General features: G+C 41.6%; 1 protein-coding gene across 1 annotated transcript in view; it reads right to left on the minus strand.

Annotated features, from left to right (window-relative positions):
* Nucleotides 1–1,430: 1,430 nt before the first annotated feature.
* The window catches only part of pip5k1bb (phosphatidylinositol-4-phosphate 5-kinase, type I, beta b), a 29,294-nt gene continuing 8,995 nt past the window's right edge, over nucleotides 1,431–21,729 (minus strand). The window contains exons 2-15 of the mRNA XM_015972521.3: nucleotides 19,739–19,828; nucleotides 19,597–19,659; nucleotides 18,995–19,125; nucleotides 16,015–16,132; nucleotides 13,257–13,409; nucleotides 11,786–12,085; nucleotides 7,128–7,324; nucleotides 6,694–6,777; nucleotides 6,215–6,263; nucleotides 6,051–6,135; nucleotides 5,582–5,740; nucleotides 3,998–4,124; nucleotides 2,649–2,772; nucleotides 1,431–2,576 (exon numbers count right to left, since the gene is read on the minus strand). Of these exons, the coding sequence (XP_015828007.1) occupies nucleotides 2,574–2,576; nucleotides 2,649–2,772; nucleotides 3,998–4,124; nucleotides 5,582–5,740; nucleotides 6,051–6,135; nucleotides 6,215–6,263; nucleotides 6,694–6,777; nucleotides 7,128–7,324; nucleotides 11,786–12,085; nucleotides 13,257–13,409; nucleotides 16,015–16,132; nucleotides 18,995–19,125; nucleotides 19,597–19,659 (1,593 nt within the window). The 5' untranslated portion in view covers nucleotides 19,739–19,828 and the 3' untranslated portion in view covers nucleotides 1,431–2,573. The remainder of the gene's footprint in view (nucleotides 2,577–2,648; nucleotides 2,773–3,997; nucleotides 4,125–5,581; nucleotides 5,741–6,050; nucleotides 6,136–6,214; nucleotides 6,264–6,693; nucleotides 6,778–7,127; nucleotides 7,325–11,785; nucleotides 12,086–13,256; nucleotides 13,410–16,014; nucleotides 16,133–18,994; nucleotides 19,126–19,596; nucleotides 19,660–19,738; nucleotides 19,829–21,729) is intronic.

The raw sequence follows: 21,729 nt of genomic DNA on the forward strand, positions 1-21,729 counted from the left end.
CCACACACACACACACACACACACACATCTCTACAAGAGCCGATAATGGCTTTGACCATTTATCTCTGCCACGAATGCCATTTCTCAGCATCGTGGGTGGGTGAGTGGAGGACTTAGAAACTTGTCCAGCACCGGAACGGGGTACACCATAATAACACTAAGTGGACTTGAAAGCACAACTTCTCATAAAAATGGATAGAATTTCTCTGATGGCACGGTAATTCAAACGAGCACGTAAAACATTGTCGGAGTTCTGTGTTAGAGCAGTTTTAATGGGAGCCTGCCTTGTTAGATAATGCATGGTAAACCGTGTGCATTTTTTAAAATTAAAATATTTGAAAGCAATTTTAATCTTCAGTTTTTCTCCTTGCGTTATTAGAGTAGAACAAAAACACATAAGCTCCTCTCGATAAAAATCCATTACCTCACAAGCACATTAACATAAATAAAACGATTTGATTTTATAATACAGTTGCTGGTCATAAAATTATAAAATGGGAAAAAGTTGATTTCAGTGTAGTGTAGATGATGAACATTTACACTACATCAGTAATTGCATTTAAAAAGTGAAACTTGCATATTGGTTTAATTCATTTCACACAAACTGATATATATATATATATAGATATAGATATCATATCTACATAGTTTATATATATATATAGATATAAATATATAATATACATAGAGAGAGAGGGAGAGAGATCTATATAAATAAAGTACATCTATTTAACATTTTACTTTCTTTACCATGGAATGTGCTACTACTAGTTAACCTGTTGAATTATAGATTCACTAAAATAATGATTAAGACAGTAAAGTTTATCTCTTACTAAATAGAATATTTACTAAGAGATCACAATCTAGCCATAGAAATACTACTTGGTGTATGTGCGTGAGTCTCTGCTCTGTCTTCTCGATCCCCAGTGAGTCTGGTGGATGGCTGCTTATACTGAGCCAGGATCCTCTGGAAGTTTCTTCCTGTTAAAAGGGAGTTTTCCTCTCCACTGTCACCAAATGCTTGCTTAGTATGAGAATTGCTGTAAAGACACTGACACCAGTCAGTGATTAGATGCAATCTGCTGGGTTCCTTATAATGATTGGCTTAATCAACTGAATGTTTACTTTGTGAAGTGCCTTGAGACGACTCTTGTTGTCATTTGATGCTTTATAAATAAACTGCATTTAATTGAACCAGGTTTACATTTATACTTTTAAATGTTTGCACCTTAAACTGTGTGTGTGTGTGCGTGCATGCGTGCGTGTATGTGTGAGAGAGAGACATCTCTGTTGGCCTGATTTTATTTTACTACCTCCTTTAGTCAGCACAAAGCCAATTTCGTTGTGCGCCTGTGCAATGACAATAAAATGATCTTGAATCTTGAACATGCACAGTTATGAGATTTGATCTCGTCATGGTAAACAAAAGCTGCTGATGAAATTCTCTTTATTTATAGGAAGCTCTTCTATACAGAATATAAATATGCATTGGTTTTACATTCAGTGATTGAAGCCATTTTTCAGAAAATGGTAAAATGTTGAATTACATAAGTTACAGTTTTAACTGAGTTGAACGTCTAGAGTTGGATAGTTCCCGATAAAGAAGCTGTAAGATGCGAGTCTCATAACCGTTCAGTTTCAGAGGATCTCCTGAGTGAAAGCATCTTCAGTCTCCACAAAAAAGTTTCACAAAACTGGTCAGAAATAAGCTACAGTGTTCCTTCATTGTCTCAACAGGTCGACGAAACAGAAATGTGCATTTGTGGAGAAAAAAGGGCGGGGGGGAAAGTGCATGTTCACACATCCAAATCTGTGCTCATGTCAGGTAACCCACCCGCCATAGCAGCATCCGTAAAGTACAAATATCTTTTGGAATAAATCCGAACTAGTGTCAAAAGTGCTGTATGTTTTTAAATCAAGCGCAAGTGCATTGTCTCTCCGCTCTAAAGGATCCAGTAACCGTCTTTCCTCATTTGGAGCATCAGTTCGTCCTGTTGGCAGAACAAACGACAAAAAAAGAAAAAGAAAAAGAAAAACTGCCTCATTAGAAAAACTTGGCCACATCACAGAATGTGTTTGGCCTCTTTAGCATCAGAATCGAGCATTCAAGCACGTCCCCTCTTCGTTCTTGGTGGCTGTGGCAACCAGGTGTCCTCTGCATTGTGTCCCTCTACATCAGGGGACGAAGATGCCACCATGAATTTATTGTAAACATTTCTCGTCAGCAGCTACAGCGGCTGCAAATTTTAAACGTCTTTCTGCTCGTCAGAAATGTGTGGTGTGTGTCTGGCCTCTCAAACAGGAAATGCTTTCGATTTCCCTCTTCAGACCTTTAGAGGTGTTCAAAACTAGATGTTGCTGATGATGGACGCTTGAAAAACCTGAAGTTCAGCAAGCTACATATACCAACACGTCACCACAACTCTGTCGGGCTCCAGCAACCAGTGGGGATTGGCGAATACAAGTGGCAACGTGGTTGTAGCAGGACATGGGGTGGAGACGCCAGGCTGGCGTGACTGATGGAGGGTGGTGATTGTCTTATGTGTCTCACAGAAGAAGATGGAGGATTTTTCTCACTGTAGAAGAAACAGAAAAGTTTTAAAAGTAATTAAAGAATTCAAGAAACACCAAGAGAGTCAGGAACTTACCAAGTAAACATCGAGGACAGATCCATCATCGCGATCCATGTCCACATCCACGGTGCTCTGCTCCGACGTGAGACAGATAGCGCTGTCCTCCAGCGTGAAGGTAGAGCTGGACGCAACGTCGTCTCTGGAGCGGGATGAGACATTCACACGTGAGCTTTCACACAGCCGCCGTCTGGGTCTAAAGCAGTAAAAGTGAGACAGCTGTCCAAACAGACCCTGAGAGGACAGAGCAGGAGGGGGAATCCTGTCTGGAGGACGGATGATGCTCAGAAAGGAAAGAAAACTTCCGCTAGGCTGGTGGGATTTATTTTATCCGCAATAAAAACAATTCCGGTTTCAGCCTGGGGCAGAGACGGCTACCCTTCTGTGATATTTGTGATGAGGCGTGACTGAATCGTTCATAAAACAGTGCAGAATAAAATTAAACACCAAATGTTTGTGTCTTTGACCGATTCAACCACCAGGTGGCGGCAAAGACACTTTCTGCACATCAGGCGACTTCCTGATAAATCAGGAATGTTTTGTGACATTTTCATGACATTTGAGTTTTAGTCCAGTCAACAAGAATTCCAGGTGAAAAACATGAAATCCTTGTGTGGAAAAGCATGAAAGGATAAATTTAAACGACTAAAACCAACAGCATGAGATGCTGACCCGTCTCGACCTGTTTTTTTTTCTTCTTCCACACAGTCTTTAGTCATGCGACAGTGCCAAGTAAGACTGTTGTTTAAATATTGAAGGAATCAGGTGAGAGGAACAATGTCAGGGCAGCGGCAGGTGACTGATGGGAGGGACGGGAGCGGGCAGGTCGCACAAAGGAAACAGCCAGAGGAGAGGAAGTGCTGGACAGGTGGAGAGCTTCTAGGAAGGAGGAAATTAAAGTGTCTGCTGCCAAAAGGTGAGGTCTGAAGGAAACCTGAAGCAGGTGCAATAAAATCTATCATTTATAACCCGATTTCACATCATTATAGAAATTAGAAACTTGCAATAATTAGTTTCAAGTGTTTTATGAGCTGTAATTAGACAAAAGCAGGTCGTTTCTGGAACTTTCGGTTTAAAACATATTCCTACCATCACGTGACTATCTCCTTGACGATCCTGTTGTGTGTGTGTGTGTGTGTGTGTGTGTGTGTGTGTGTGTGTGCGCGCGTGCGTGCGTGTGTGTGCGTGTGTGTGTGTGTCTACTGAACATTTATCTATGTCAATGTCAGAGCACAAGCGACACTAATGAGGAAGTGTTTGTGTTGGGCGTGGTCTTTTCCATTTGTTTACCAACCTTGCATCATACTTTTATAGTCACACACATTTCTACAGGTCATCTGATGGAGGTGAAGATGAGGGACGTGTACCTGTCTTCTGTTCGGTTGTCTACGTTTACAAAGATGGAGGAGGTGGAGATGGTTCCCACGGAGGAGCCCTCGAAGAAGGACGGGTTGGCAGAAATCCGATCTGGGCGCAGGTATGAATCTGACATCACTGATGAAGAAAAAAAACATGCGCTATGTGTTACAGTTTTAATTTGTGTTTATGATCAGAAATCCTTCTGAGGAAGTTTCCCGTTGGGCAACCTTTGCTAAAAATGACTGTTGGACGAGAAGAGGATGAACTGATCTCCAAATATCCAAAGATTAGAGACAAAAGAGTGCCAAAGTATGCAAATATGTAGGCACCACAGAAGAAATTAAGCTCACAAATCAGTAGCAACAATGCATGAAAACCCCGATGTGCTTATTCATGAGGTCTGACGAGAAAAGGTCAAGTGGTGCAGATTTTAAATCCTCCTTTAACCTCCGAGATTTACTGGGAAAAATGAACAAACCAATAAAACATGTATAAAATAAGGAGATATTTGACTAAATATGCTGAAGGCTCTCAGTCATCCAGGTCATGGTAATCCAAAAGGGCTTTGAATGAATGCAACTGGACTTCTTTGGTCTCGTGAAGATGTTTTGCTTCTCATTCAAGGAGCTTTGTTAATTCTGTTAATTGGAGGGCCAAACTTTTAAACTGTAGCTGTCTATTGTTGCTTAACGAGCAGAAACTACCAACGAATACCCCTTCTATAAATACCCAGAATTGACAAAGCTTTGATTAGACTCCAATACAAACTCCAAAAAGGAGAGGTCCGCATGTTCCTGCGTGTAGCTTCCACTGTTGCTAATGTTGCTAATTCTACTCCCGTAACTAGCTGTTTGCGTCAATCCCTGGGTGTATTTTCATTGGTCGATTGCAGACGGGAGTCACAGGTTTACAAGCAGTGATTTAAGACCGTTGGAGGCAGACTTTGGTCGAGAGGGTGCTGAAAAAGCTGTCGCAGAGCCGGTCACACTGGACGGCCACAGAATTGCAAATCACGTTCACGTTCACCGTTTTTTTTTTGGTCACGATTCTGTTCACAACCTTAGACCACTCCCAACCCAAGTTTCAGAACTGAAGAAGCTTCTTTGAATGAGAGCCTAAACGTCTTCGTGCCCTGAATGACTGAGAACCTACAGAAAGGTGTGTTAACTAACTTCCTGCACCACTCCCACGTTTCTCCTGCAGGGGACAACTCTATTCTGACCCAACACAAAGGTCAGATCCAGCTTCCACCCTTCGATTCATCCAGCCTCTCCCTGTTCTGAGGTCAGATTATTATCACAAGGATTAAGAAAAAGAGATCAGCTTTACACACACACAAATACAGTATCTGAGGGGATTCAATTACCCAGGTAGGCTCTGTTTTCTTTCCATTAGGGCCAAACAATATCAGTCAGTGACAGCTGGTCTCAGATCAGCGCTGAAGGGACACAGTTTTTATAGCTGAATAAAAGTGGATGTTTCATTAGCTTCAAGTGTTTGTCTTTTATTTTCATGTTTTACGTTTGTTGTGACATAACTGTGTCGGGGGACCTGCTTCGGGGGGGAACATCACATGATGTTGCTTTCTTTACCTTGTCCATCCAAACTGGCCAGGCTCCGAGCTCCCCCCAGTCTGTCCCGCCTGTCCTCCCCGTGCCTCTCATCAGCCTGCGATGAAAGGATCTCCTGTGAGGAAGACTTCAGAGCGTGGATGGAAGTGCGAGTCCTCTTTGAAGGGGAGAATCGAAATGCTGCAGAACAGGAAAAAGAAGTTTAAGAAGATTTAAAGATTTAAGTAGCCAGAAGAGGGAGATAACTGGGGAGACGTGTGGGAAACTAGACTCCTAGAATAGGTGATAAACTGTTAAAAAGAAAAAGTTTTCACATGAGCTGAGCTCAAAAGTCCAGAAATAGAACTGCTAATCACAGCAGACGATCATAAGCATGAAGAGAAGTTTAACGTTTCCACACACTGGTGTCCTCATCGGGCCAGGATTTCCTGCTGCCCACTCCTCCCCCCTCGGCTTTCACCCTTTCACACCAAACACACACGTGACTCACGCTGGTTCTTCCTGAAGACCCGGGTGCTCAGGAACTTTAGGAAGCGGCTGGCGTAGAACCCAGGCCGGTGGACCGAGACGGAGTCCTGGGGACAAACGTTGGGAGTCAGAGGATGTGGGAGGATAAAAAGCTCATTCATGAAAGCAGCAGAGCTATCCACTTACTCCATCGTACACCAGGGCTTTCCACGAGTGTTCCAACTTTTTAATGAATCTGAGGAGATGCAAAACAGGAAGAGATGATCACAAACGTGATTTGACATCTTGGCTAAGTGTTTAATCAGCCAACATGTAAGGTGTTTCTCTGCAAGAGGCCATTCTCTAGAAGTAAAGCAGCGGAACAACAACAGGAACTATTTATCCTTCCTGCTCCTGTTTTTCAGCCTGGCAAAAGTTCATGTCATCGTAGGACAAAAAAAAAAAATCAATAAAATAGAGAAGATAGATGAGCTATCGAGGTCCTTCAGCTTAATCTGATGATCTAGAAATGTGTTGTGTCTCTTTTCTTCATCTAGGACAATAATTCAGCCAAAGAGCTCCTGCTGAGGATGAGCATGTACCAGAGAGGCTTTTAGGTCATGTTGTGACCTGATCCTTTAAGAAACAACTCACATCACAACATAGGATTTCACTAAGATGAGTACCTGTACGACTGCAGGATGTCTATGATCCCCAAGTAAATGAGCAGCTTTTCATCTTTGTGCGTTTTTGCCGGGATGCCGCCCATCCTGCAACAGAGCGTCAGCAACGGTGAGAAAACAGCTGCTGTCCTCCTGCAAGGCTTCAAACGCCGTTCAGATACGGCCTCGCTAGTTTTTAACAAGTGTTTGCAAAAGGGACTCGTACACTATTTACATTCATGTGTGTGGCTGTAAACATGCAGAACAGTGAGTGTTTGTGTAGCTATGGTTATGTGAGGGACAGGCTGTGCTGCCGTGCCCTGGGCGAGGTTTGAACACGGTTGTATAACAGTCTGTGAGAGAAAAAGACCCAGACAGAGGGCTCAAATATGTGTTCATAATGCCGCATGTGTGTGTGCGTGTGTGTGTTTGTTTCACCCCTGCGAGAACAAACTCACGTGTCGTCAGTGGTAACAGCCTCTGCAGCCTTGCCGTCTCCTTGAATAGACTCCATGGCGGTGGAGTAAAGCACCCTCTGACCTACAGGTCTCCTGCCGTCTCCCCCGGCTTGGCCCAACTCACCCCCCTCCCTGTGATCCAGGACGTGCACTCCCAGCAGCAGGCTGTAGTCCATGATCTTAAAACTTTCCAGCACCTATTGCAAGAAAATGATGAGGTTTTAACAAAAAGCTTTTCATGAGCTATCACAGTACGCTTTAAACACACAAAAAGGCCCACATGTTTATTTTTCTTCCCCTGAAACACTTCCATCACCTCCGCACATTTCAGTGGAAGAAAAGAGGTGAACATGTAGGACATCTCTGTTTAAACCAGCTGAGCTGAACAAACAAGGTGTTTCTCCACAGTGAGCCAAGTGTCCACGTCTGAGGAGCTTATCGCCCAGTTTCCCAGAGACTCGAGTGATTACACGTCTCCCTAGTTCTCAAGAAAAGCTGTCTTACGGCGAGGAATGGGATCAGGGTCAAACCCACGTAGTTGGGTCTGGCTTGTGACCCAGACTGCAAGGACAGAATGTTTGCTGTAGTTATCACAGCATGTAAGCTGTCCTGGACCAACAGCAGCATTTCCCTGACAACATGAGTCCAGCAGCACCTGCATCTTCAGCAGCTGAGGAAGGGGCACCTCCCCTGCTGTTTCTGTAGGACCAGCAGCATTGTTGAGGACCCCTACCACAAACTGTTTACCCCCCCCCCCCCCCCCCCCATCTGGTTGATGACAGCATCAGGAACAGATCTTGTCTTGGAGTCTTATGATATGTGGACATCTCGCCTCTGATTGGCTAACAGCAACACGACTCTACCACTGACTGTTTGCTCTGCAGCGTTGATGTTTTATCTCCACATATAACTCGAGTCTGGAGGAGTTCTGCTGTGAGGTGGAGCTGTTAATGCTAAGCTTCTACTAGCAAAGACGTTCTCAGCCGTTTCCTGGACGCTAAACTAACAACAGCCTTCCCCGTCGTGAGCCAAGATGGGCGAGTCCATGAACGTTAAGCGACAGTGTGATGTAGATCTGTCAGGGTTTTCTAATTCTAGAGTTTCACCATCTATTTTCTATCAGAAGCTACTGCAGGGGATAGGTGTAGGAGACTATTTTCATGTTCAGCCTGCATGAAAAACTCGGAGTGACTGATAATATTTTAAAACATCAAGTAAAACATGTTTTCTCAGTGAAAGTGGCCTTTAGGTGAAGCATTAGACATATTTCCACATATATACGTTGACATGTTTTACCCTCACTGATTAAATAAGAGTATTTATTAATCTGCATTAGCCAAGTGGCATTAAAAATGGTGTAGAATTAGTCTCTGCATTCCAGCCTCCGTTTGAACAAACTCTTGAGCTGAAAAGTTGACGAGAGGGTTTGAGAAGAGGTCAACTCTGGTACCGTAAACACAAGACAGACATAACGACTGGCTTAAAGACAGACTGACTCAGATAACACACAGAGCCTTTTGTCAGCGCTTTGGCTTTTCCATATCAACTATTTGCATCCCCTCACCAGAACTCCCCCATCCTATTCAAACAGCAGCCATGTTGAATAGAGCCTCACACACCGCCCTGCCCACAGAAAGCCATTACTGTGTGTCCGGGCCTCAACTTTCCCCAGAAAACAATTACACCACCACAACCCCTGCTGGCATCTGACGTTATTTTGTGAGAGGGTTACCATTGTGTTTCTGAATCAAAGGGTAAAGTTACCAATCATGACACTACGGGGATTTGGGCTTCAACTTTTAGGACAACTCTGCTTTCATTTCAAACAAAGCTCAGTTTTCTTACAGTAAAAAGGCAGAAAAATAATTCTAAGCTTCTCCAAATGTCTGTTGCACCTCAGCAGATCCTCGCCCTGAAGCACTTCAGTCCGTCTCTGTGTCGGTAGTGATGGATTCTCCCGTTCAAACAACGATAAGGTGAAAAACTGTTTCTGAAGTGTGTGTACCTCTTTGAACAGCTTGATATCATCGGAACATCATCCTAACGTTCGCTTCACTTTAATGCAATAGCTCCAAATCACACATGGCTGCTACCGACACGCACACATCCGGCAATAAACCTTCTGTGTTTCGATTTCTCTGTGTTCAACATTCATTATTAATGCCTAATGCTGTTTTGGCATTTGTGGAGTATCAGGGGAGCTGCAGAGGGAGGGAGGGAGACTTAAAAGGAACAGGGCACAGCCTGTGATTTCCTAGAAGTGTCCCATGCAGCAGGAATGTGATTCTTCTAATCTTACAATCATCCTCCTGGGTTCAGCTGAACTCTGACCCGCTTGAATTCTCTCTACAATTGAGCCAAAACTGACACTTCTGCAGAAAAAGTACCTTTTCCCGTCCCTCCTCTCTGATCCCCTGTTGCTCAGCTTCCCCCGTGTTTTGAATCCCTCCTGGGGGTGAAGGGGTCAGCTGCTAACTCATGAAAATGCAGAGATTATGCTTAGAGGGCACTTTGCTTCCTGCTTCTGAAGCGAGCGCAGGAAGCTCTGACAACAACAAACTATAGAGCGCTGACGCTCCAACAGCTGCTGCTGAACACAAATACAACATCAGATACTTTATGCATACAGTTGTATGGAAGCCCATTCCCGCCACTCAGATAAAAAAAAAAAAAATATATATATATATATATATATATATATATATATATATATATATATTATCTCATAGTTATGACTTAGCTATCTCATAATAATGAGATAGTAGCTCATTATTATGAGATAGCTAAGTCATAATTATGAGATTTTTTTTTTTCAATCTGAGTGGCGGGAATGGGCTTCCATACAACTGTGACTCTCACACAGAACATGGACGGTTTAGGAAAAGCTTGTGCACTGCCAGGTTAAACACTGAGGAAGTAAGGACTTTGCAAAAGTGGAGGATGTCCTTCTGGCTGAGGTCCGCTTAAGAAAACATTACAAAGAATCCGGGGAACATAGAGAAAGTCAGCGTTTTAGTTCATGATAATAAGAAAGAGGCAAATTTTAATCTGAATTTAGGTTGATCTAAATTTTATCCAACTTCACATGATCTAAGAAAAGCTTCTAAAAGAGTCTGACTCAAAAGGTGAGAAAGCAACAGCTGTTCACACGTTTACAGCTGAATCATTCACCTAAAGTCTAAAATAAACCCGGTCGCTTTAAATGAAATAACCAGACAATCAGATTAGTTTCATAACAGATCTAACTAAATTAATCTGCTGTTCATTACCTCTAATTTAGGCCACTCATGGCTTTTTATTTCCTTACCCTAAAATGTGGAAGATAACATTTCTTCTTATGGGAGTCATTTAACTGTTTCCTGTACTTGATATTGGGTCCAAAAGGTTAGTCCAGTCTAGGAACCACGCCAAAATGTCTTCCTTTACAACTTCTGGAGTTAATGTTGCTTTCTTCCCTCATGAGTGAGGGAAAGCTGGAGCAGGTAGACGGGTTGGTGCTGCATCTGCAGTGAAACGGTGTTGTGCTGGTCTGTTGAGGTGAAGAGAGCTGAGTCAGAAGGCGAAGCTCTCAATTTACCGGTCGATCTACGTTCCTACCCTCACCTATGGTCACGAGCTTTGGGTAGTGACTGAAAGAATGAGATGGTGGATACAAGCGGCCAAAATGAGTTTCTCCGCAGGGCGGCTGAGCTCTCCCTTAGAGATAGGGTGAGAAGCGCGGTCATCCGGGAGGGGCTCGGAGTAGACCCGCTGCTCCTCCACATCGAGAGGAGCCAGTTGAGGTGGCTCAAGCATCTAGTTTGGATGCTTCCTGAACGCCTCTCTGGGGAAGTTTTCCGGGCACGTCCAACCAGGAGGAGAGCCAAGAGAAGACCCAGGACACACTGGAGGAACTAAGTCTCTCAACTGGTGATGGAACGCCTTGGGATTCCCCAGGAGGAGCTGGTCCATGTGGCTGTGGAGAGGGTAGTCTCTCTCTCTGCTTAGGCTGCCGACCCCGCGATCCGACCCTGAACAAGTGGCTGAAGATGGATGGAATTGAAATCTGTTGGTCCGAATTTCCAGTTTAAAATGGAATCACTGGATTTAAATTATGTTTAAAAAATGCTGAAAGTTGTAAGTTTCCATTAATATTAGTTTAACTGTCAGGAAATCGTTTTTGAAGTTTCAGAAAAATAACCAAACGCCTGAGCAAAGTTCTTATGAAACCAATCAGCCTTGAGTTGTTTTGTTTTTTTGTTTTTTTTTTACATAACACTGAGTTTTCTGTCATCAGCAGCATGAAAAGTCTAATAATTACTGTTCAGAGAGCAGCCCTGCAGACTTCTGTGAAGCCATGGAGCTTTTCTCTTCAAAAAAATTGTCTTTAAAACATTTTAAATATTTTGGATTACTAAATAACAAGAACCTAACCCTGCAGTGGTGTGCATTTCTGCTGGTAACTTTTTTAATTACCTACAAAAATGAATGGTCAATGACACGGTTTCAGCAGCACGTAATTCTGAGAGCTAATCTGCTACAATAGCTAATGTCACATGTTCCTTCCACGAGTGTTTTCTTCCTCAGAGGTCAAAAGTTTTTTATCAGGCTTTAAGGTTAAAGGAAAGTCTTATTTACTTTGACAGAAATCTAAACAAGCTCCGTGGTTCTGGACGTACCCGACAGTCTCTCTGCAGGGTCTTCATTATGTTGTTGAAGGTCTCCGTGTCGAAGTGGAGCCCCTCCTCGTGCATGTCCTGGAAGTCCAGGTCTTTGTAGGTCGGACAGGATTTCTCCCTCTCCTTCCTGGATGCTCGCCTCTTGTAGGTGGAGCCCTTCAGATCGTACTTGTAGTGCATTTTGACCGAGCGAGGCAGAACGTTGTTCATTACCACCAGTCGGATGTTGATGCCACCAGACTGGATGCAATACAGGCCGTAAAACTTTGGCAGAAGCGTGCGCGGGTTCTGGTTCAGGTTCTGTGGATTAAAAGAAACATTTAAAAAAACCACAGTTCCCTGGTGCATGCATGAGTGTGTGCAGATAAAGTGCACATTTAAACATGAGGCTAATAAAATGCGAGTTTGCAAGGGCGCACAATTTTCTTACAGGGCCTTGCTCTTGTAGCGTAAAGTTGATTCCTTGTAAGATTAAAAGCAGATAGGCGTCTGAAACCCGTCTCGGTTTAGTTTTGTTCAATCAGAAACATCAGAATTATGAGACAGCTTTGGAAGGAGGTGGCAACTAACTTGCAAATAATACGAAGATGAATTACAGACACAGGGTATCTGCAGGTTTAAGGAAGACAAATTTAAGACTTTTTAAGACCTTTTTAAGGCCACTTTGACCAAATTCAAGCTATTTTTTAAAATTTAATTTAAACTATAATTTCCAGCTATTGCCTGGAACCGGTGCTAACCACGTTGCGAACGTGGGAATAGCCACCCAGTTACCATAAAAGTTGCACGTCCCCATGGCGCAATCTCCCACTAGCTTAAACAGCTAATGTGCTAATCTAAAAAAGCCCCCTTTCACAACCAACTGAATGTGTATGGTTCCGCTTACGCCAACATCACACACAAAAAATGCTGAACACTAACTAGAAATTCATGAAAATTGAAATAAAATAATCTTGTTTATTGGGTCTTTGGTAATTTAAGACCTTTAGAAACTGTATTTAAGGATTATTAGTAATTTTTAAGGATTTTTAAGGCCTTAAATTTGGAAAAGCAAATTTAAGACTTTTTAAGACTTTTTAAGGACCCGCGGATACCCTGCAGACAAGTCGAGACATTTTCAGACTAAACTGCAACAAGATATTTGGAATGAATGCTGTGCAAGTGTCATAACATTGATGTCAAACGTCACATCAGACTCACAAGGATCTCCGCAGACTCTGCAGGCTCCATCAGCTATAAACATCCAACATGTCCAACATTTGTGAACACATTTTCTATTGTTTTCTTTTAAAAAGTAAGAAATTCAAACTGTTATGATTTAATTCAGCCACACTTTCTGCAGAATTCACTTCACAAACATCTTCTGCACAATGGTACAGGAATCTATTATTTTGATAGCTTTCTGGATTAAACCCAGCTTGTTGCATCATTAAAACACACAGTATAAATAACAGGAGGCACCGTCTCTCACCATGTAGTAACCAGGCAGCAGCCGCTGCAGAAACTTGGCCTCTTTGTGCTGCACGGTTTTAATGATGAACTCATCGTCGCTGGTTAGGTAAAAGAGAGAGCCGCTGGCACCCGGGTTGGTCAGCTCGATCAGAGGCTCGTTTACGAGGGAGTACTGGGGAAGGAAAATTCACAAACAAAAGCAGTTTAATGCTCCTCAGAGGACAGGCTTCTGGAAAGCAGCTTCATCTGCAAACATAATCAAACAAAAGCACCTTTAAATGCTGAAACATGCAAAAAATGATAACATTATAAAAGTTTATAGGGACTGAATCAAACAAGTCTGATTGTTTATCGGAGATCAGCAGTAAATCTTTACTGAGCTGCTCCACGTTAATGCTGCAATTATCAAACATTAATGGTACCTCTGGACTTTTGAGCCTTGCAGCAAACATCTGCTGCAAGATCTGCAGTCACAATCACTGCTGCAGTTTATTAAAGGTGTGTGAGTGTGCGAGTGTGTGCGCAGTTTCTATGTTTTAATTGCCGAGTGGCCTTCATCACCACCTCAGGCGTATCAGTCAGTAGCTAACGCCGCTAATGAAATCCTCGCTTAGCTGCCTCGAAGTTACTTTTTGTTTTAGTCTTCTGTCACTTGTGCAGCAGAAGCAAACGTGGCTTTCAAAAACAAGATTACAGCTGGCGGTTTATGAAAGGCTAAGGGGGGAGGAGCAGATGGGAAAACGGAGTCATAACAGGATGAAGTCATAACAATATCAATACAAAATCTAATTTTGCTTCGAGAACAATGAATAAAGAAGAGCTAAAATAAAGTTGTGAACCCTGAAGAGCATTTCTTCATTTTTGCAGATTAAATTATTTTTACATTAAACATAAGTGGATCAAGAAAACCCAATTAAGCAAAAGTGGAAAAAAAGAAACTTTTTAATGATTTTCCAGAGAAAGTTATTAATCGAGTTAAATGTTGTAGTTTATTAGCCTGGCATAGATTTGAAGCTCATAAAGAGAGTTAAACTCAATGAATCATAAGAGTTCTGGCTCCACCAGAAAAGAGTCAAACAGGAATTAAATTCTAGACCACCTTAATCCACCATGAGTGGTTGATCAGTAAAGATTACTTCAAAATAAAAGCGTGTAGTAGTTCTACGGATCACCAAAAACCCAGGGTAAAGCCTTTTCTGTCATGGTTAATATCAATAATCATGACTCCACCGTGGAGACATATTTTTGCTGAAACGGCAAATTTGGAGAACAAATTGGCTTAAAACATTTTTTTCAAGCCTCTTAAAAATGTTCCAACAAAGTATAGCTATAAATATACTCTGGAGATTTAAAAAATGGAAAAAAATGAATAAAGTAGTTCTCTTGCATTTGCCTAAAACCCCCATCAACAACACAACTTTATCTAGCAACAGAACACCACTGGTGTGAGAAGATCTCCGCTCAATTATACCAGAGAAGGAGAAACAGACGGCTGCTACCACTTATAATTTAGGAAAAACTACCAGAGTCCCAAAAAGAAAACACCATTTGAAGTCACGGACAACAAAAGACATTTGGACCTAGAAAACTGCAACTGGTGTTTAGCGCCATCTCGTTTCCTCTGGCAATGTGGGTTTCTCATTTCGGTGGATGCGGACCCGAGGGGAGGGGTAAGTGTTCCTCGACCATGTTTGCTTTCAAAACCTAGCTTGTTTGCAGATTCGCCATAACATCTTTAATAATAAATGATAGAGATTAGAATGATAACAAAATAAAAGCCCGACCCAACTATAAAACACAACAGTGGCCGTTTCATGGTTTGGGTTGTGATCTGCTACACCTTTAGTTTTTCATGGAAAATGCCATTCTGAATTAAGCCCTAAAGGAAAATTCCAGAGCATGTCAGCACTAAGGTTCGTCATTAGTGAGAGTCTACAAAACTAAAATAGCTCATCAGAGTAAATCAAGCCCAAACATGCAAGTTATTTAGCCACAAAAAAGGTTAAAAAAATAACTACTTTGAAAGATTCAAACCCTAAAAGTGTTGTGACAAGACCTAAAGACTGTAATTATATATATATATATATATATATATATATATATATATATATATATATATATATATATATATATATATATATATATATATATATATAATTATTATTATAAAAGGCTCAGGTTTAAAACCAAAATTCAGTACATGTAAAAATGTTTGGACTACACCTGATTGTATCATTTGGAGAAACCGCACTCCTACAGATGCATAACAATTATCTGATTTCATTTGGCGTTGTGCTGATGGGAACAGTTCTCCACGAGTCAACATAATAAGGGAAGAGGGAGTTTCCCAGCCGAAACAGACTTGTCAAATATGGCCAACGTGAAGAGAATGTGTGTGCGTGCGTGCGTGCGTGCGTGCGTGTGTTTCAACAGCAGAGTTAAATGATAAAATTGACAGGATGTTGGCAGGAACAAAATATCACAGGTGTCCGGTGAATTCTAAGTTACATCAGCTAAGGATCTTGGCAGAGTCTGGAAAACAGACAAAATAATAAAATGACAAAACGGATTCCTAAAGTGATGAGAACATTACAGCCGTACAACATTTTTAAAGGTTCTCCTAAATTAACAGGTGGATTTGTATTTTGTATCTCCATCAGTACCCTACAGATGAATGATGCGTTGCAAAACAGGTGGAGAGAATCCGAGCTGCATTCAAGTACTGAATCAGGAGTGGAGATTGGATGCACGCGGAGGAAATAACGCCATGCTCTTACCAGGTAGTCGTCGGGTTTGATGCCAAACAGATCTCTGAAGTAGCGGAAGGCCAGGGGGGCGTAGGTCTTGAAGCGGAAGTCAGGGTAGTGATGAGCTGGGGTCAAGTTGCTCCCCTCACTGGAACAGGTGATGAAAACAAACAGCATCAGAAAAGTTGCATAAAAGCCTGCAGTGGATGGGTCTGTGGAAACCTAGATTCACCAGAATGAGGCTAACAAAAAAATAACAATAATAATACAGTGTAGAGTTCCGGGACTAAAACGGTCTCTGATTTCTAAATCTGAACAATAATCAACAACACATGAGCCACTTCTTTATTCCACAGATCAGAATCAGTAAAAAAACACAATAACCTAGATTCTGTAGTCTGGTCTGAACAAAGGAATGTTCTTAGGAATGACCTGACAAAGGCTGACCCTGTTTAGTAACTAAGCGGACTTTCAAAAACACAACAAATTCATTTGCTAAAAAAACTCTCTGGAATTTGTGTTTCCAGTCCTAAAAGTAGAAGTAGGTTAATAAAGATTTGTTTATTTGGGGTAAGTTCAAATCTGCAGATACCATCGTTGTTGTTGTGGCTGCAGACGCAACGACTTGACCCTGCTGTGCAACGTAATACATGTGACCACAGTGAAAAGTCCACGTTTTGTTTCTGAGCGACAACGTTTACCTGACACACACCAGAGGAAGTGGAAGTAGTTCGTATGAATGAATGCACGGAGAAATTTAAAGAAACAACAAGTGGGTGTTTGGAAACTAGACCGATAGGACAAACGGCAGCAGACTGAATTAAAAACCTGCAGCGAACAACAAAAGGAAGAAAACGTGTCAGGACAGTCTTCCCAGAAAAGAAAGTTTTTGTTTTGTGGTTGTACAAGACAGAAATACTCGGATAAGAATAAGCATGAGGCGATTACGATTGTGATAAAAGATGCTAACATTTAGTTTCCCTCCCAGCTGATCCTGTTTCACTCGTGTGTTCTTTTTTTCTTTATCTTTTGGCTCAGAGACAGCCACAGCTTTTAATAAACTCAAACGTGATTTAGACAAAACCACTGTATGTTCTAGCATTTGGACCGTGCTGGGGCAGCTAGCTGATGCTCTTCACAGCGAGGTTATGCAAAAACATGAGACATGTTTGGCTGTTGCCGAGAAGCAGGACAATGAAAGGTCAGTGTGCACGCCAAGAACAAGTTTGCATAAACCATACAGAGTTTACATATCCTAGTGCCGCATCTCAAAAGGTAAACCACAAACTGTTTCCGGGCAGGACTCAATTTCTCTTCCTGAAACCAGAGACGTAAGGAAAATATTCGGATTTGGCGGATTAAACCACAAGAGAAAAAGGCTAAAGGTGACCCGATTTTGTTATAATTTACCGTCTTAACAGTATCTTGACTATAAATCACTTTGGTCAAGTTTAAAAAGAAATAAAGTTTTTTTTTTTTTACTTTTGTTTGAGAATTCTAACTATTTGACAAATAAAAGATAAATATACAGGAGGTTCGTGGGCCTTAGCTAGTGGCTATTTGAAGGGAGGATTTGCTTTTAGATCATAATAAATAAATAAGTAATAAACTAGAATTTGATTCAAGGGAACAATGAAGAAATGAAAAGAATAGACATTAAAATAATTGTCTGAAAAATACATTTAAAAATGAAAGAAAGACATTTTTCTGAAAACATGCAGTTAAATGGTAACAATAGCTGGCAAACTATTAATTAAACATACATAAATATATACATGATAATTTATAAACTAATACTTCTTAAAGATAAAAAAAGCTAAATGAAGTGAATAAATGAGAGAAAAGGAAATCTCAGCAGAATAGTTATGATAAAATATTTACAAAACACAGATGTTTTATCTATGTAAATAATTAAAATATTATAGTTAAAGTAATTTCAAGGTGTGGTTGACTAAAAACCTTACTGATTATTTCTGATTTTAGTCGGCCATGTAGGCTTAACATGAAAACAGTCCTCTACACATATCTCCTGCGTTAGCTTCTGATAGAAATCAGATGGTGAAATGCTAGGATTTAAAAATCCTTACATATTTATGTCACACTGTGAATTTGCATTCATGGCCACGCCCATTTTGGCTCACATCCGCACACAGGAAAACTTTTAAAATATTTGTTTTTTTCTCCCAGAGAGGTGAGTGTCTTGGTGATGGTGACTTGGCGACATGGCTGAACACCTTCTGTTAGCCAATCAGAAGCAAAGTATGTGCATATCATTAATATTAATGAGCAATCCAGCTGTTTTCAGCCCACCTCTGCACCAGCAAACTTCTAATGACTCATAAGGTACTGATTTACACTAGAGAAAACTACAAATGTATTTAATAAACGAGTAAACCACACCTTTAAAGCAAAATAAAAAAAAATGTTTTACTATAAGAGCCACTTGGTGAAGAGTGCTGTTTCACATGTGTTAAAAATCCAGACACAGGCTGTGTCAGAGCAGCAGCTGTGTGTTTATAGACGTGTGAAGGCATAAGTTAGACTTTCATAGGATTCCTGGGCCAGCTTTAGATTATATAAAGTGTTTCCTTAAGCTGATGATGTGAAGACGGTTTGAGAAGATGCCCCGCTGATGTACGCTGTGTGCTGCAGCAGCAAGAGGTTCTCAATAAGCTGATTTCACTGCAGGGATAATCCACCAGAGTCGTTACATCTCAGGATCGTGACTCAGACCGGCAAAACTGACTTTTTAATTTTTCTTTATTTAAATAAATGATGATGGAGGTAATTTACAGAAGTGTCATCATTTCCTTTACACTGCAGCTGCCTCGAGCACAAAATGATTAGTTCTTTTTATGGTTTTTAACATGGATAATCACACACAGCAGCAAAGCCACGTGTTACCACCCACATGTGTTTATGAAGCAGCTCTCCGATTCAACAACCTCCTGCAGGTGAATAAGCTTGAGATCATGTCAAACTTTGATCTGTACCCGTGTGCAGCACCGACCTGGGCAGAAAGACGCTCTCCACCACATAGAAGTCCTGCATAAGCACATCTCTGTCCGGCTTTGAGGTCAGGTTTCCCACCGTGTAGCCGATCCCGAGCTGAATGGCTCCTTTTAGGGCCGACGACGTGGTCTTGACGGGAAAATGGAAGAAAAAACACCTCGTTAGCCTCACTGTAGCACACTTTGCTGACATGAAGACTCAGTAAATAACACCAAAATAAAAATAATGCATGTTTTGTTGTTCAGCTGTAAGGCCACAAAAGCACATCCATTTGAAAATAGATCCTCCAAGCTGGAAAACAAATATTACAATATTCCTGGAACAAAGGTTCCTTCTGTGCTGCATAAAGACTTAGAGCAACACGTTTACGACGTGCTGCCATCAGCCCAGGTTTAAATAAAAACAACAACAAAAAAACACACAAGGCACTCAGCTGACCTCTGACAGCTCACTCTAACAGAACATTATGTTCTGTAGCACAAGGACATTTTAACAGCTCAAGCCACTCAGAGAGGGAAAGTCATTTCAGACAGAAGCATTTCAAAATAAAAGTATGATAAAATCAAGTCCAGAACAACAAAATGATTCCCTTTTTTTTACCTTCTTGTATGTTTTCTCTCTGCCCCGAGGTCCTCCCATTCCATTTTCAGTTGTGGTTGACATCTAAGAACAAAGAAAAAAAAACAATGAATAAAATATGAAACTCCATGTTTCAATAGATGACATGTGAGGTGAGACTTACCGTGGTTATGATGATACTGATGTTGCTGGATGAACAGCAGTCAGGGCAACTCCTCTGAGTTTTTAGATTGAGCAATCATCAGGGAAGCCTCTACAGGAGGAAGACAGCTCAAATAGTCACTATTATTAAAAAAAACAACATCAATGAAACACCAATAGATTCTGCTTCACAGAGAGCAAACCTACATCAAAGTACAGATCTGATGGGACTGAAATGCCTTCACTACTGTTAATCGCTGCCTGAGATTTCTGCCAAAAGCAACTCCTGACTCCTGAAAGGATTGTAATAACTGTCAAATATCTGGTTAGAGTTTTGTTCTGGAGCAGAACAACTACCCTGCTCTTCACAAACGAGCAAGCAAACAAGAGGGTTTAAAAGTGCTGCAAAGCCTCAAAGTTGTTCCTAAACCACTAAACTCCGGCAGACGTGGGTTTTGGTCCTCCGCCCAACTGTTTCCCCGGGAAACTGAGTGACATAAGTCTGAGACGCTTTGATTCAGGCTTTCGGGCCAAAATGGGGTCAAAGACGGGGAAGTGAAAGCTCAAAGGGATCAGAGTTTTGCACCAGCTGCATAAGAACGTACCTGCAGGCCCCAGAACCTTGAATGTTTTTCTGCTTCGTCAGCGCTTGTGCCGCCTCGTCCTCCCATCAACTGTTGTGTGACCAGCTCTCACGCCGACTTCACACTCACACACACACACGCTAAAAGTGTGTGTGACATTCACCTCTGTTTGACTTTTACAGAAAACGCAACCATCTGACGCGCCATTCCTCTTTTTTTTTTTTTTTACATTTGCAACTAAGCAAGCTGGCTTTCAGCTTGCTTCCCACATCAAACCTTCTGTCAGGAATCTTGGCGTGACCTTTGACCCAGCTCTCACCCTGGATTCTCATGTCAGTTCTCTTGTTCGCTCTTCCTTCTTCCATCTCAGGAACATTGCTAAGCTGAGTCCCATTCTGTCCCGCTCTGAACTTGAGACTGTTATCCACACCTTCATCTCCTCACGCTTAGACTACTGTAACTCTCTTTTCATGTGTCTGAGCAGAACCTCCCTGAACCGTCTACAGGTGGTTCAGAATGCCTGTGCTCGGCTTCTGACCAAGTCCTCCAAACACGCCCACATCACCCCGCTTCTCCTCCAGCTTCACTGACTGCCAGTCAACTTCAGGGTTCATTTCAAGATCCTGGTTCTAGTCTATAGGGCCTTACATGGACAAGCACCATCTTACATTGGTGATCTTCTTCCCTACACCCCCAGCAGGTCCCTGAGGTCCAGTGATCAAAGCCTACTGGTTGTGCAGCGCACCAGACTAAAGACCAAAGGTGACAGATCATTTGCTGCTGTGGCCCCCAGACTCTGGAACTCTCTCCCCCTGAGCCTGAGATCAGTGGACTCAGTGGTCTCCTTTAAAAAGCAGCTGAAGACTCACCTGTTCAAGCTGGTTTTTGTATGACCTTCTTCACCACTCTCTCTTTATTCTGCTCTCCCCACCTATTCCACCTTCCTCAGGATCCACTGATTTCCCTCTTTCCTGTTCACTCTCTCTCTTTCTTAACATTTTTTCTTTTAAATCCCAATTGCCTATTTTTGCTCATTTTAAATATATTTTTAAACATTTTCTAAATGCTTTTTTATATTTTAACATATTTTTTTTGTTTTTGTGAAGCGCCTCGTGATTTTTATCTTGAGAGGCGCTATAGAAATGATATTTTCTTCTTCTTCTTCTTTTTCAAACATTTCCCTCCAGCACCTGGCTATTCTCACATTTATGATTGTTAAGACACTTCACTCTGACTAAAAGACTCAAGTGATTAACCAGAACTTTGTTGAAAACTTGGCAAAAACTCTTCCAACTTATGTCTTTGTGCACGTTTCAACAAGCAGCCTGTCCCATTTCCTTGTTGGAATCTAAAAATACCAAAGAGCGAACTTAAAATAGTGTTTACGCACCAATGGGGTGATTTCTAAAGAATGTTGTTAAATAGGCGA

The sequence above is a fragment of the Nothobranchius furzeri genome, chromosome 17, assembly GCF_043380555.1.
Source record: "Nothobranchius furzeri strain GRZ-AD chromosome 17, NfurGRZ-RIMD1, whole genome shotgun sequence".
Classification (NCBI taxonomy): Eukaryota; Metazoa; Chordata; class Actinopteri; order Cyprinodontiformes; family Nothobranchiidae; genus Nothobranchius; species Nothobranchius furzeri.